Source organism: Callorhinus ursinus, unplaced genomic scaffold (genome assembly GCF_003265705.2).
Source record: "Callorhinus ursinus isolate GAN/ISIS: 27379988/994484 unplaced genomic scaffold, GSC_fseal_2.0 scaffold10, whole genome shotgun sequence".
NCBI classification, from domain to species: domain Eukaryota; kingdom Metazoa; phylum Chordata; class Mammalia; order Carnivora; family Otariidae; genus Callorhinus; species Callorhinus ursinus.
The window spans coordinates 22,381,479-22,395,931 of NW_027397072.1; the positions used below are offsets into that span (position 1 = coordinate 22,381,479).

The 14,453-nt window shown below is 48.4% G+C and overlaps 1 protein-coding gene across 3 annotated transcripts; it reads left to right on the plus strand.

Annotated features, from left to right (window-relative positions):
• Positions 1-355: 355 nt before the first annotated feature.
• DNAJC5G (DnaJ heat shock protein family (Hsp40) member C5 gamma) lies at positions 356-13,820 on the plus strand. Of its 3 annotated transcripts, none has more exons than XM_073897157.1 (6): positions 356-379; positions 11,564-11,679; positions 11,982-12,195; positions 12,566-12,707; positions 13,409-13,474; positions 13,680-13,820. In XM_073897157.1, the coding sequence occupies exons 2-5, from the start codon at positions 11,567-11,569 to the stop codon at positions 13,459-13,461; spliced, it is 522 nt and encodes a 173-aa protein (XP_073753258.1). In that variant the 5' UTR covers positions 356-379; positions 11,564-11,566; the 3' UTR covers positions 13,462-13,474; positions 13,680-13,820. The 3 variants fall into 3 exon arrangements, with proteins under 3 accessions (XP_073753258.1, XP_073753259.1, XP_025723381.1); XM_073897158.1 differs by lacking the exon at positions 356-379 and adding an exon at positions 10,647-10,734; XM_025867596.2 differs by lacking the exon at positions 356-379 and adding an exon at positions 10,738-10,872.
• Positions 13,821-14,453: the final 633 nt, after the last annotated feature.

Consider the following 14,453-nt stretch of genomic DNA (forward strand, 5'->3'; position numbering starts at 1 on the left):
AGAAACCCCTCTGTGGAGGATGTGGGGTCGGAATTTGCATGCAAAATCTGCTGCCAAGCACTGTACCGCTCATTATCATTTATTTTTATAGAGAGTTTGGGTGACAAAAGCTTCCTGTTCTCCTCCAATCCATTACTATCCCTATTTTTCGGATGAGTAAACTGAGTTCCAGAGGAAGAAGCGTCTAGGGTCAGGCAGCCGAAGAATAAAACGCTGGGACTGGAACATCATCCTCTTTCCCTCTCCAGTTCAGGGCACCGCACTGGCGACTGAAGACAGCGCGCTCCCCAGGCTGGGACAACGAGAGGAGGAAGGAGCGATGCCACATCTCTGGTCACAAGCCCACTGTTCTTGGAGGGAGGCTGCAGCTTGTCAGCAGGTGATTCTTTACCTCCGAACCTCTAGCACCTGGCTGGGCATTACCTTATTCTGCCTCATTTTAATTAAAACCCAGGGGAAGGAGTGACTTACAGCAAAGTGGGTGGCTGAGCCCGGAGTCAAACCTTCAAATGCTCAAAGCTCTCTGGCCCTCACACCTGCCGCCACTGTAGAAGGAAATGGGGGTGGGGATTGCATTGTGCCCTCCAAGCTGTGACACTCTGTGAGGAGGAGGGTCTGGAGGAGGAGGGAGAAAAGTGAGCTTGGATGGGGAAGCGTGGAGGGTGGGAGCGGTTGGTGAGTCCAGGAGAGAAACCCATCCACGGGCACCCTTCCTAAGGAACACACTGGGCGTCCTTCATTTGGGGTTCCGGGGACAGACACTTCGCCCCAACGTTATTATCCCAAACATTGCGACTGCGTGTACACTTCCCCCAAAAAAACCCGGAACAAACAAACACTAGGAGCACGTGCCAGACAGAGTGGTTGGAAGAGATAGGGTTAACCCGGGAGAGCTTCGCGGAGGAGGTGAGGCTTGAACGGATTAGGCAAGCTGGGCGGCGGGCTGGCTGCTCCGGCGGGGGAGAGTGAGGCCCTTGCCAACGTTTGCGGGCGGCGTGCACGAAGGGAGCGTACTGCGCTGGGGAACGGTGCGGAACGGAAGAACCAAAGGGTCTGCGCGAGCCCCCGGCGCCGCGTCTCCACCCACGCCGCGCCCGGGGCCAGCGCCAGCCTTTATTCGGCACCCTCCCCACTACTCCCCGCAGAAGGCTCAGCCCAAAGCCCACGCAAGGCGAGGGGCGAGGGAGTGAGCGTGGGGGTCCTCTCTCCCTCCAACCTCCCCTAGAGGAGTGGGGCCTCAGCTCCTTCCTCGGGTCTCGGGGATGCAAACTGAGGTAGCGAGAGGGGAAGCCACCGGCCAAGGTCACCTTGTAGGTCCTTGTTAGAGCGGGGTGGAACTCGTGCCCCGTCCGCCTAGGTCAGGGCCCCGGCAAGTCCCGCTAGGCGCCGTCGGTTTTTGAAGCTCGCACCGGGCCTGGGGCTTCCCCAATTCTGAGAGCCCTGGAGCTGGGCTGCGGAGGGGCCACCGCGCACTCCAGGGCTGGGATGCTGTAGCCTCGCCCGAAGCGGCCCAGGCAGGCGAGCTCGAGAATGGGGAGAAACCGCGGATCCCTGTGCGGGGTAGGGGCTTCTAGGCACGCCTTAGCCGATGACGACAACAGGGGACTTAACAACAATGGCTTCCTCCGGGATTTCCCTTCCTGGGCAGTCGGTCCACAGCGCGCAGACAGCAGCCCCGGGTTCCCGGGAGGGGGCGCAGACGCCGGCAGACGCCCGCCCGCTACTGGGCGGGGAGCGAGCAGGCGGGAGGGGAAAGAAGTGTGGGAGCAGATGGATTACAGGGCTGTCCTCTGCCGCGGCTCCTTCGGTGTCGGGCCTTGGAACGTGCTGGCTCCAGAAGTCGAGGGCACCAGCGGGGAGAATACCAACATTTGCTTGTGCTTGGAATTTTATGCAAGAAAAGCCTGGCAGCGAAACAGACTGCCTGCACCTGATTCTCACTCAAAGAGCCATCAGGTGGTCCTATGAAAATCTTTGCAAAGGGTCCTCTTGAATGCCAGTTCTGAGGAAGGCATTTTGCACCTGGTTAGGAGCTGGGAAAATTAGGCAGGAGTTAGAAGGGCAACTTAGAGCTGGCTGTAGGGAACTGAAATCTTGTAAGAACTATTCATTCAACATTTACTGAACACTTACCTCCTGCCATGCACTTTGTTAGGGTAACTGGAAATTCCTGGTGAACAAGATAGATGCATTTCCTCCGCCTCCTGGCTTTAACTTGATTGCAAGATATTTCTGTTCTGCAGGCTTTGGTTACTGATTTACCCACATGCTCTTAATGTCAGTCCTGTCCTGCCTCAGGTATCAATTTTCCCCAAGGAGATTCCTTAGGCCACTTTGAATCCCAAAGGGGTGAAGGAAGCAGGAATCTCTGGAAGTTCTCAGGAGGACAGGTCAGTCCCAGAACAGAGTGTGGCAGAGCAGGTCAGAAGGGGGGTTCAGGGAACCCAGGCTGGACCAGTTCATATTGGGAGAGAAAGAGAGAGCCAAGTCCAGCCCTGAAGTCAGGATTTAGGCTGGGCTAGGGATCTCAGACAAGATTTGGAGGCCAAGCATGCAGGCAACGGGTTAACACTGGGAAAGTCCAAGCCAGGCTGAAGGGTATGGGGAGAGGTAACAAGGAGGTCCAATTTCCACTCCATTCACCACTCACGTGTTCCTCCAGGAAGCCTTTCTGACTCCCCCACCAGGCGGAGTTATGTGCCCTCAAGGCCTACAGTGATTATGTGATGGTGGCACTTAGTACACCGAAACAAACTGGTTTGCTTGTCTGTCTCCTCACTAGAATACAAGCTCTCTGAAGGCAGGAATTATCTTTCTCATCACTGTGTCCCTAGGGCCCCCTAGTGGCTGACACATACTCCTCGTTAAAGCCACCCCAGGGAAAAAAGGGGCTGGTGGTCAGAGTGGAAGCAAGATGGAGAAAGCAGGATTTTAATTGGAGATAGAGAGGATGAGGGAGGATGGAGCTGAAATATCACCTCCTCCAGGAGGCCTTCCCTGATCCCCAGACTAGGTTAGTCCTCATGTTATACATTCTCATTGCACACTTATTTTTCTTCCTCAGTATTTATCATACTGTAATTACATCATCATTTGGGAATTGTTTCTTCACTTGGCTTCCAGGATACCATAATCTGGTTTTCCTCCTACTGCACTGACTTGCTTATCCTCAGTCTTCTTTGCTGGTTCCTCCTCATCTTCTCAACCCTTTAATACCGGAATGGTCCAGGACTGGGTCACCTTCTTCGCTTACCTCTCTACACTCACTCCCATGGAGATATCATCCAGTTTCAAGGCTTGAAATACTATCTGGAAACTTCAGAAAGCAATGATTGTTGAAGCTCAGTGGTGGGTAGATAGGGGATCACTGTGCTATTCTATCTTTGCGTTTGAAATTTTCTTTTTTAAAAAAAAAAAGAAAAAAAGAAATGGCATCTATACAATGAACCCCAGAGTTCTCACTTGAACTCCAAACTCAAACACCTAAATGTCAGCTTGACCTCACCTCCTTAACATCTACTAGGCATCTCAAGCTTCACTGGTCTAAAACTGAGCTCCTGATTGTCACCCCGTCCAAAATTTTTCTTTTAGCTCTCCTCCCATGTCTGAACATGGCGACTCTATACTTCCATTTGCTCAAGCCAGAAACCTTAGAGTTACCCTGATGCCTCAATTTTTACCCCGCATCCGATATGGCAGCAAATCCTGCTCCCACCTTGGTCCCAACCACCATCATCTGTCTTCTTGATTATTGCAGTAGCTTCTTTGATATCTTCCTTCTTCTGCCTTTATTGCCCTACAATCTCTTCTCAATCCAATGACTAGGCAACTAGGCCAGATACCGTTACCTCCCCATGTCCCTCAGTACCAGCCAAAGGTTTTCCAGTGGCCTGCAAAGCCCCACAGACCCCTCTGATCTCCTTTCCATACCACTCCCACCTTCGTCCCCAGCCCCTCTGGCCTTTGTACAGGTCCTACAACACACCAGGCATGCTTCCACCCCAGGACCTTTGCATTTACTCATCTGCATGCAATGCACTCTATCAGATGTCTTCATGACTCACCTGACGACCTGCTCTAAGTCTTGACTCAAATATCACCTTCACCAGCCCTCTCTGCCTATCCTTTTAAAAACTGCAATCTCACCTCAAAGATTCCCTATTTGCATCCCCTGCTTTATGTTTCTCCACAGCCATTATTACCACCTAAAATACTATCTCCTCTCACCAAAATGTAAGCTCCATGATGGCAGACATTTTTGTCTGTTTAATAAGATGCTGTATCCCCAGCACCTGGAATAGTGTCTGCCACATGATAAAGACTAATAAATATTTGTTGGTGACATTAATGATTTGTTTTTTTTTTTTTTAGATTTTATTTATTTGACAGAGAGAGACACAGTGAGAGAGGGAACACAAGCAGGGGGAGTGGGAGAGGGAGAAGCAGGTTTCCCGAGGAGCAGGGAACCCGATGCAGGGCTCAATCCCAGGACCCTGGGACCGTGACCTGAGCCGAAGGCAGACGTTTAACGACTGAGCCACTCAGGCACTCCTTGAAGACATTAATGAATGTCTGTCCTCCACACTAGGCTATAATCTATGAGCACAAAGAAGAGTTTGATTATCATTGTATCCAAGATACTAGGCATATAGCAATGTTTAACAGATATTTGTTGAGTAAGTGAATTAACAAAAAGGACAATTCACAAGGGGAAATGGTGCAAGAGCAATGGCATAGAGGTGAGAAAGAACAGGAATATTTGGGGTGGGGGAGACCCGTCTGTCATGGAAGGGTCACCTTAGGACAACAGTAGACAATGCACTTGGAGGGCTAAGTTGGTATCAAGTTGTAGAGTTTACTGCCTGATTTAAAAGGCTGTTTTGCATCCTCTAGGCCATGAGCAAAGGAGTGGTAAGGATAGAAGCACTGCTTTACAAACACTGATCTGGTAGCCATATCTAGCATGAGACTGTAGGGAGTTTCAAGTAGGGAGAACAGTTAGGAGGCTAGAACAACAGTCAGTGTGATATGGAAATCCTTTAACTGGATGCTTTGAGGTGGGGGGGGGAGCTGTAAAGAAGGGACACAGGAAAGAGCAATTTAAAAAAAATTAGTAAGACTTTTTGGGCTGAATTGGGGGAAAATAATGAATCCACAGACAAGTAGTGTTTGGGTTTTGAGCACCATTACCTTGGAAATAGCCATAACATTAATATCAATAGAGAAACCAAGAGGAACAACCAGTATGGGGAATATGGTTTGGAGGCGGTGGGAGACTGGCATGTGGATAACCTTAAACTGACTCTAAAGCCTACTTATGACATCTGAAGCCGTGGGTGCAGACTGGATCTCTGAAGTGGAGAGGAGAGAGCCCAAGTGGAAGCTTAAGGACCAAACCATACAGAATGCACAGTCAGGAAGTGAAACAAAGAGGAGCCAGAAAGGGGGGGTGGTGGTGGCAGGAAACTTATTGGAGATGTAGGAGAACCAGAATAATGCAGAGCCACAGAAATGAAAAGAAGTGAAAGTGAACGGAAAAAGAGAAAAGTTATTTAAGGCCCAAAGTCTTCCCCAAAACACAGCTTGGTCTTTTTTACTTCATTCAATCACACTGCCTGAAATTCTGCCAGTTATTCCTTTTGTGTTAGTAAGAATGGGGAGAGTGAGGTATTTATTAATAGTCGTTCTCACTACAAGTTGAATTATAGTGGGGTTTTTTTTGTTTTTGTTTTTTAAAGATTTTAATTTTAAGTAATCTCTACACCCAACATGGGGCTCGAACATCCAAACCCAAGATCAGGAGTCACATGTTCCACCAACTGAGCCAGCCAGGTGCCCCTGAATTATTGTGTTTTAATCAGGTTGCTTTCCACCTAACCAACCCTTAGGGATGAGCTCATTTTATGGAGGTAATACTTTTTATTACAAATATTGAAAGGATGGGCACCTGGGTGGTTCAGTAGGTTAAACGTCCAACTCTTGATTTTGGCTCAGGTCATGATCTTAGGGTTGTGGGACTGAGCCCTGCTTCAGCTTGGTGTTGAGCATGGAGCCGGCTTGAAATTCTCTCTCCCTCTCCCTCTGTTCCTGCATCGTCCCCAGCCCACCACGCGCATGCGTGTGCACACGTGCTCTCTCTTAAAAAAAAAAGTATTGAAAGGAGAAGTGACAGAAGTAATTTTGGAGTTCTAACTGCTTAGGGAGGACTGGCAAGGATATTTTGGATAGAAAGAGGGCAGCATGAGGGTGCTGGGTAGGGGAACAAGGATATGGGGTTCTAAGAGGCGGAGAGAAGGATGTAGAAAGGGGATAGAACAATTCCAAAGACAATTTGCAAATCTTCCTAGAGGAAGGATCCTGAGTTTTCCCTTCTTCCCAGAGACAAAATGAAAAGCAACTTCTCTCTTTACAAAATTGAGAGGTGACCAGATGGAAAGGATGATGATGATGATGACAATGACAATAACATAGCACTTACCATGTGCCAAGCACTATTCAAATTAAGTATTTAGTCCTCCTAACAACCCTAAGAGGTACACTCTATTATTTCCATTTTACAGGTGAGACAGCTGTGCCCTGTCAGCCTGCCCTTAGCTCTGCAGTCTGGGGTTGCAGGTCAGAGATGACAGGGGTATACAGCAGCCTCTCTGGCTGGAAGCCCTCCACCTCCCACCTGAGATGTCTGCCCAAGAGAGGACAGGCAAACAAGCCGGGCCAGGGATATTTTGTCCCAGATAGTGAGCATGCCTTCCGCTGGAGGGTGGGAAAGAGGGACATTACCTGACATAATGAAAGGAGGTGGATATCAAATATCAATTACAGCTTTGGCCTGTCTCTAGACCTCAACTTTATTTTTTTTAGATTTATTTATTTATTTATTTATCTGAATGAGTCGGGGAGGAGCAGAGGGAGAGAATCTTCAAGCAGACTCCCCGCTTAACACAGAGCTCGATGTGGGGCTAGATCCCACGACCCTGAGATCATGACCTGAGCCAAAACCAAGAGTCAGATGCCCAACCGACTGAGCCACCGAGGCACCCCTAGACCTCAGTTTTAAAGCGAGAAGGGAGCTGGTGTGTATAAGGAGCAGACATGGATGGCAGAGACTCTTAGAAGACTTAGGTCTGGCTCTCACTGGTTGACTTTGAGCAGGTCATTCCTTCTCTCTGGGCCACACTTTCCTCAATTACACAACGAAGGCATTAGATGAGAGTTAAGCCTCTGAGTTCCTTTACAACTCGAAAACTATGCAATTCTAGAACCTAGTAGTTGGGAATGACAAATTGTGATCTCTCTCTCCCACTGCATATGCTCAAGAGCATGATATTTTGGGTATAAATATGCCAATGTCTGCTGTCTGTATATGTGTATTCTGGCTATATGATTAAACTTTAGCTGTTTGTGGGTAAATAAGGGATGCTTCTTGATTTTCCCCAGGAGAGACCAAACTGTGAGATAGTAAACTCTAAGATCAGTGACTTGAGGGCAAATGATTCTCGAGAAGGTTTTGGCCTGAAATCATTCTTTAGCATAGTTATTTTTTCCATTTTTTTTCTTACAACCAAATCTAATTTAGTTTTGACATCAACCCTGTGGAATGGCACAGGTTTTTACAGAAGAGGGAAAAGAGCCTCAGAGATTAAGTGACTTGTTCAGGATCACATGGCTCATTAGAGCCAGAGTCAAAACCAAGGCCTAGGGCTTCTGATTTTGGGCTTGTGTGTTCTTCCTAGTATTGTGCTGAGTGTCAGAAGAGACTGTGTGCATAGAAACAGAGCCAGATGGGGTCTGTTTCTAGGTGAAGGCAAAGTGGAGAGCCTCTAGCCAAAGGATGCCAGGCTGACTTGCCTGCCTTCTTTCCACGTCTGTAGCTTCCTGGCTGCAGTGTCCTTTCATTTAGACCAGAGGCTCAGAAGACTTAAAGATAATCGTTATTTCAAGAGCCAGGAACCATGATTAGAATTAATTAGAATGTCAGAGGGCAATGATAAGAAGTAATATCATTCTGGAGCCTCTGGCAAGATGTGAAAGATGTTTACTAACTCTTCTCAGAGAAGAACCTAATTTGCCCTCCTTCTCTGGGCTCACTTCTATGAAGCAGGGGTGTGATCACACCATCGCTCATAGCTGCTGGGAGAATCAAAGGAGATTAGTAGGTTACAGTGCCTCTGAGAAGACACACAATGTTTACTTACTCATTCAACCGGCCGACATTCATTGAGCACCTACAATATCCCAGGAACTGTGTTAGGAACTTGAGGAAGATAAGACAAACAAGAACCAAGGAGCTCCAAATCACCATTACTATCTCCCCTACTGCCTTTTCTTATCTTTTCTTGTTCGGGGCCATAGGAGGGAAAATCTTCCCCAGCTAAGTGTTCCTCTAGGGAATTCTTTTTTTTTAAGATTTTATTTATTTATTTATTTATTTATTTGAGAGAGAGAGAGAGAGAGAGAGAGAGAGAGAGAAACAGCATGAGAGGGGAGAGGGTCAGAGGTAGAAGCAGACTTCCCACCAAGCCAGAAGCCTGATGTGGGACTCGATACCAGGACTCCAGGATCCTGACCTAAGCCGAAGGCAGTCGCTTAACCAACTGAGTCACCCAGGCACCCCTTCTAGGAAATTCTTGCTAGGGCCCAACCTCTAGGTCTACATTGGACCAGCAGAGGGCTCCCTCTGCTGTAGCTCATTCAACAAATCATTAATTCACTTGGTGTGAACCAGACATGGTTCTAGGTACTAGGTGAAAGATGGTGAACAAACCTACAAGGTCCCTGCCCTCAGAGAGTTCATCTTGTACTGGGGAAGGCAGACCTTAAACAAATCAACACACAAATAAACATCTATTCACAAATCGTGGTGAGGGTGTTATGAGGTGGAGAGAGAGAAGTAGAACTCAATTTAGAAGGCCTATCTGAGGAGACATGAAGTTGAGATCCTAGAAGGATGAGAAGTCAGCTAGCAGACAGCCTGAGGAGGAGTCCTCCAGGCAGAGGGAGCAGCATGGCCTAAGGCCTTTGACATGGGAGGGAACAGGTGTCTTCAAAGAACTGACAGAAAACCAGTGCAGCAGAGACCCGAGCAAGCAAAACAGTGGTACTTGACAGAGCTAGAGCGAGAGGCAGGGGCCAGACCAGGCTGGGCCTGTAGACTGGGGTAAGAAATTAATTGTAAGTGCTCTGCACTTCTAGTGCCTTCTTCTGTCTTCCCAGTGCTAGTAAAGAAACAACCTGGGTTACTCTGCTAGTTCTGCCATCCCATGATGGTGATGAAAAGTTTAAAGTTAGTTGGGAAATTTATCATAGTACAAACCACCACAGAAAAAAATGTCAGCTTCAGCTCCTTTGTTTTTAGGTGACTAACCTATAAACTCCTCTGACCCAGAACCTATGAACTGGGAGGTTGATGCCAAAGCTTTTCATCCCCACCCCTACGGTGATCACAGATCTACAGAAATAAGTTAGCTAATTCACTGGTCATGGTACCTATTGCACATGGACTCCTTAGTTTACTCAGATGGCTCACATCTCTTGGGATGGAAGATTAATTTACCACTTAACACCCAGAAGGCGATGTAAATGTGCACAAATAACTGTAATAAAGGGAAGAGAGTGATAAAAGCCACACGAGGTGTAGCAGAGAAATATTATTGAACTATTAAAGCTCTTTCAAGTACATGCTATGGGAGCTATTGAGTGCTCCTCTATAAAGAAAACCAACATTACAAAGTGGTAAGTTATAAGTGGTGCAAACACTGCCTCCTCTTGGAGATCACAGGAAGCCAGCCCAGGTGGAGATAGGTGCTCTCAAGCCCGGGAGGGCTGTAAATTGGTACTTTTGTTATCTTTCTGGGAAGAAAGTTAGCAACGTGGATCCAAGGGCCTCTAAAAAATTCACCTTGACCCAATAATACACTTCCAGGAATCCACCTGAAGGCGGCAGGGAGGAGATTTATTTGAAGATTTATAGATAAGAATTTCATTATAAGGTTATTATTACACTATCAAATGGCTAGAAACAACTTAAGTATCCAATCTGGATCATATAAATACATTATGGTACATCCTTATGATATACTAATATTTAAATGAAGTTTTTGAAGAACAGTAGTGACTTTTGGAAAATTCAAGATATCGTTTATCATTTAAGGGAAAGTGCAAACTAATAATTACAATATAATAGAATAAAGGCTTTGACAGAGCAAGATGGGAACAACTGGGGGAAAGAAGGAAGGATTCCCAGGACATTCGAGGTGAGTCTTTAAGGATGTGTAGGAGTTTCCAGGTGGAAGGGGGGGAAAAAGGACAAAGTGGAGACCCCTAAACTCTGCAAAAGAAGACAGGGAAGGTAATACACGTCTTGCGAAAGGCTTGCAGGAGCCATACCTCTCATACAACCGCGGCGTGCAAGCCCAATATGTTTCCTTAGGTGAGTGGATGAGCCCTGCGGGTCACCAAGACTGGTGATCCTCTCCCACCGGAGAAGGGATGACCCCGTCCCAGGCCACGCCCACCGGAAGAGCTGGCAACGTAGCAGGGCCGCTGGCGCAGGGCTGATCCCTACGCCCTGGAGCGAAATAAATCCCAGGGCCCACGTAGCTGCACCTCCCAGATTTTCCGGCGGCGCCAAAAAGCGGCCTGGAGTGTTGGCGCAGCACGCAAGCGCAGTTGGCCGCTGGACCCCGGCGGTGTGAAATTTCACACCCAGATGAAGGTTGTGGGAGGCCTCCCCAAGTGAGAAGAGCGGCTCTGTGGTAAAGGTAGAGCACCAGGCCGGGCGCGGAGGCCACACGGAGTCAGACGGCGTCCGGGAACCAGAGCATTCCCTTCTGAGCATGTTGTCTTGGCTCTTATGGGCCACAGCCTCTCAAGGTCTCTCCCACTGTCTGGGGTCCTGCTCTCTGGTCCCTGGCCAGTAGGCCCCCAAAGCTATCCCTTTCGCTTTGGTTTTCATCCCTTGATGCTCTCCCCGCGGCCCGTCTCGGAGGTTTGAGAGGGGAGACTAAGGAGAAAAAGAACGTCTCTGGCCTAGCTGCAGCACTGCCCTACGGCCTGGCTTTGGGACACCTGACTTCTCTTAGGTGGCTCAGGGTTTGGTCTGAATTGTGTCTCCCGTGGGAATTGTGCATCTCCCCGGTTCCTGACCCAACCTGATCGAGGACTGGTCTGCCCTGGTCTTTCCGACCCAGCAGTGAGCTTGGACAGGCCCCGGGGCTGTTTGCTTAAGGTACTAGTAGTTCCAGATAAAATCACTCTCCTCCCGTGGCTTAGACCTCCCCTTGCTCACACCTCTCCACGATGTGGGGTGTCTGGAGGGCTGCGTAGCTGAAGGACGCTGGGAAATGTGAGGAGATGTTTCCTCTTTAAAATGTGGATGTCATTTCTGGTCACCTGCACGCTCCTGCTAGTCACAGAGCCCACTCACTGTTGTCTTATACTTGTCCCTTTGTACTCGTTTTACCTGCCTAGCCCCTGAAGGCAATGAGTTTCCTCAGTGGAAGTTCACTTCTCCATGGCCTCGCCTGTGGAGGTTCTCACAAATGCTTCTTCTCCTCTGACCCAGATCATGGCTCATTTGGATGAAGCAGCCCACCAGCTGTCCAGAAGTGGGACAACCCTCTATGCTGTGCTGGAGCTTAAGAAAGGTGCCTCACCGGAAGACATCAAAAAGGCTTATAGGTTCAGACCCAGCCTCTTACTAAACCCTGGAATTAGCCCCACCTTAAACCCTTCTCTTTCTACCTCGCTTTCTGACCCATTTTTAAATCCTCAAGCCTTCACTTTGGGTTGGATGGGGCCATCATCCTTTTCACTGTGGCATGGCAAGGAATTTAGACTTGGGCTGCTTGCCTCCATTCTTTGCACTCATGCATTCCTTCTTCACATCTAGAGACCTATCCCTGTCATTCATCCTACCTTCCTTCCCCAGCCATTTCCCAACCGTCTTCTCCCCACCCTCCTTTTGGGTATTGCCTGGGCAGGAAACTGGCCTTAAAGTATCATCCAGACAAGAATCCAGGGGACGCTCAAGCAGCAGAAATATTCAAAGAGATCAACACAGCCCACTCCATACTGAGTGACCCTAAGAAGCGGAAAATCTACGACCGGCATGGCTCATTGGGAATATATATATATGATCACTTTGGCGAAGAAGGCGTCACATACTATTTTACGATGAATAGTTGCTGGTTCAAGGTATACAATTCTTCCTAGTCCCTTAAGAATAAGGAAGGGGCGGGAGGCGCCTGGTGGCTCAGTTGGTCAAATGTCTGCCTTCGGCTCAGGTCATGATCCCAGGGTCCTGGGATCGAGGCCCGCGTTGGGCTCCTTGCTCCCTCTCCCTCTCCCTCTGTGCTCTCTCGCAAATAAATAAATAAATAAATAAATAAATAAATAAATAAATAAATAAAATCTTAAAAAAAAAAAGAATAAGGAAGGAGGGATGACCCTCCTCTTCTCGGACAGCTGACCCTTCTCTCCCAGGGCAGCTGCTTCTGTTGTCCCATTTTGTGGGGTGGGATATGGAGGAAATGCTGGGCCGAGGCCACTCTTCCCTACCTTTCAGACACTGGTCCTCCTGTGCGCTCTGCTCACCTGCTGCTGCTGCTGCTGCTGCTGCTGCTTCTGCTGCGGAGCGCTTAAGCCACCACCTGAGGAGGTTGCCAGAAGATACCAGCAGGATGTACAGAATCAGCCTCCCAGGGCAGGTGAGAGCCATAGACAGGGCCTAGGGTAAGAGCTGGATCAGGAATGAGAGATACTTGGAGGTGAAACTCTGAGCCCTTAATATGGGCGGGAGTCTCAAGCCGGTGTTGAGGCAAAATGAAGAAAGAGAACAGGATACACTTGGTTTCTGAGTGGCTTATGCCACCAGCTGACAGTGGATGTAGTATTGGCTGGACGCCCGGGTGGCTCAGTCGTTAAGCGTCTGCCTTTGGCTCAGGTCATGGTCCCAGGGTCCTGGGATCGAGCCCCGCGTCGGGCTCCCTGCTCAGTGGGAAGCCTGCTTCTCTCTCTCCTGTTCCCCCTGCTTGTGTTCCTGCTCTCACTGTCTGTCTGTCTCTCTGTCAAATAAATAAATAAAATCTTAAAAAGAAAATGAATGTAGTATTGGCCTCTCATGACTGTTAAGCTAAGGAATGGGGTGGGAGTTAAGGTAAAGAATGGGTGGGAGGATGCCTTGAAAAGGCAGTACTTGAAGATGAAGTTCACTGCCTTTACTCGAAAGGAAGATGAAGTGTCTGATGAGATCATCCCCACCCTAAGCAGTTAAGTGTGGCTTGACTGAAGTTCACTATAGTGCCACCTAGTGATACTGACATGTAACTGCAAGGTAACGGTTTTCTCACCCCTGGGCGAAAAATTGTTACTAAATATTTGTATATGTGTTTTTCAAATTCCATCATAGGAAACAAAAGAAATTTTAGAAGAGGACAAGATGATAGTGAAGATGATTTCTAAAAGACGAAGAGGAGTGAGTATATATGGAAGCTAAAATGCAGCAATAATCAAAGGATAAGAAAAGAACATACACTAACTTCCAATGAGTCATTAGTAGAAAGTTTATATCTTATACTCTGGATTTCAGGTGTTTATATCCTTACCCGCAGGGGGCTTGCTTTAAATTCTGGGTCATCATTCCTTCTGCTTAATAAGATGCCAACCTCTTTTGCCCCCAGGTGCTGACCCAGCGAGGGTGCCTTCTGCTGCCCAACACACTGGACACGTTGAAGAGGGGAAGAAGTAGCCCTGTCCTGACATTGACCCTGATTTGCCCCTCTTCTTATAAGAATCCCAACTTCAGAAGCATTGATGGCGTCTATCCCAGAGGGGATGCCACCTCTGTCCTTGATGGTATCACTGACCCTGCAAATACAAGGTCACCCAGCCACTCTTCTTTTTAGCTCCAGTCCCAATCTGTTTAGACAGCACCCCTTCCATACCTACCCTTATGAGGTCTCAGGCAGTGGTGGCAGACTTTTCCTGAGCATTCTTTTTCCTGTACCTTGGGATTTGGGCCAGTTTCAGCTGGTAGGGGCCCTGAGCCACTTGCATTATCTCCACCAAGATCCTGATAACTGAGCAGGGTGGATCCTATCCCAGAGCTGCTATACCAGTTGACCTTCCTTTGTTGCAGCGCTGCACCAAGAGCTTTGCGTCAGTCTCGTTCCTATGCCAGCACACCTTTCTGGGGCTGGTCTCACCTTTTTCTGGTGCCCATGTGCTTGACATTGTCAGCCTCATTGTCAGACTCATTCTATGCCACCATGAGTCAACTCATGCAAAGTATGAATGCATTGGAGGGGGAGGGGGAGTTATCCCACCCTGGATTCTCTCTGGACTCTACCCCAGCACTGCCCCCCTTAGCATGGGTCCTGTGGGCTGACTGAAGTTCATCTATCAGTGCCTGCTTGCCTCCATCCTTTTTACCACATCTTATGCATGCTGATCAT

What these genes read in the sequence shown, in the direction of transcription:
- DNAJC5G (XM_073897157.1), top strand. Translation starts at nt 11,567, where the DNA reads ATGGCTCATTTGGATGAAGCAGCCCACCAGCTGTCCAGAAGTGGGACA. An exon ending in GACATCAAAAAGGCTTATAG is followed by an intron (nt 11,680 to 11,981) that starts GTTCAGACCCAG and finishes TTGCCTGGGCAG; the next exon opens with GAAACTGGCCTTAAAGTATC. An exon ending in GAATCAGCCTCCCAGGGCAG is followed by an intron (nt 12,708 to 13,408) that starts GTGAGAGCCATA and finishes ATTCCATCATAG; the next exon opens with GAAACAAAAGAAATTTTAGA.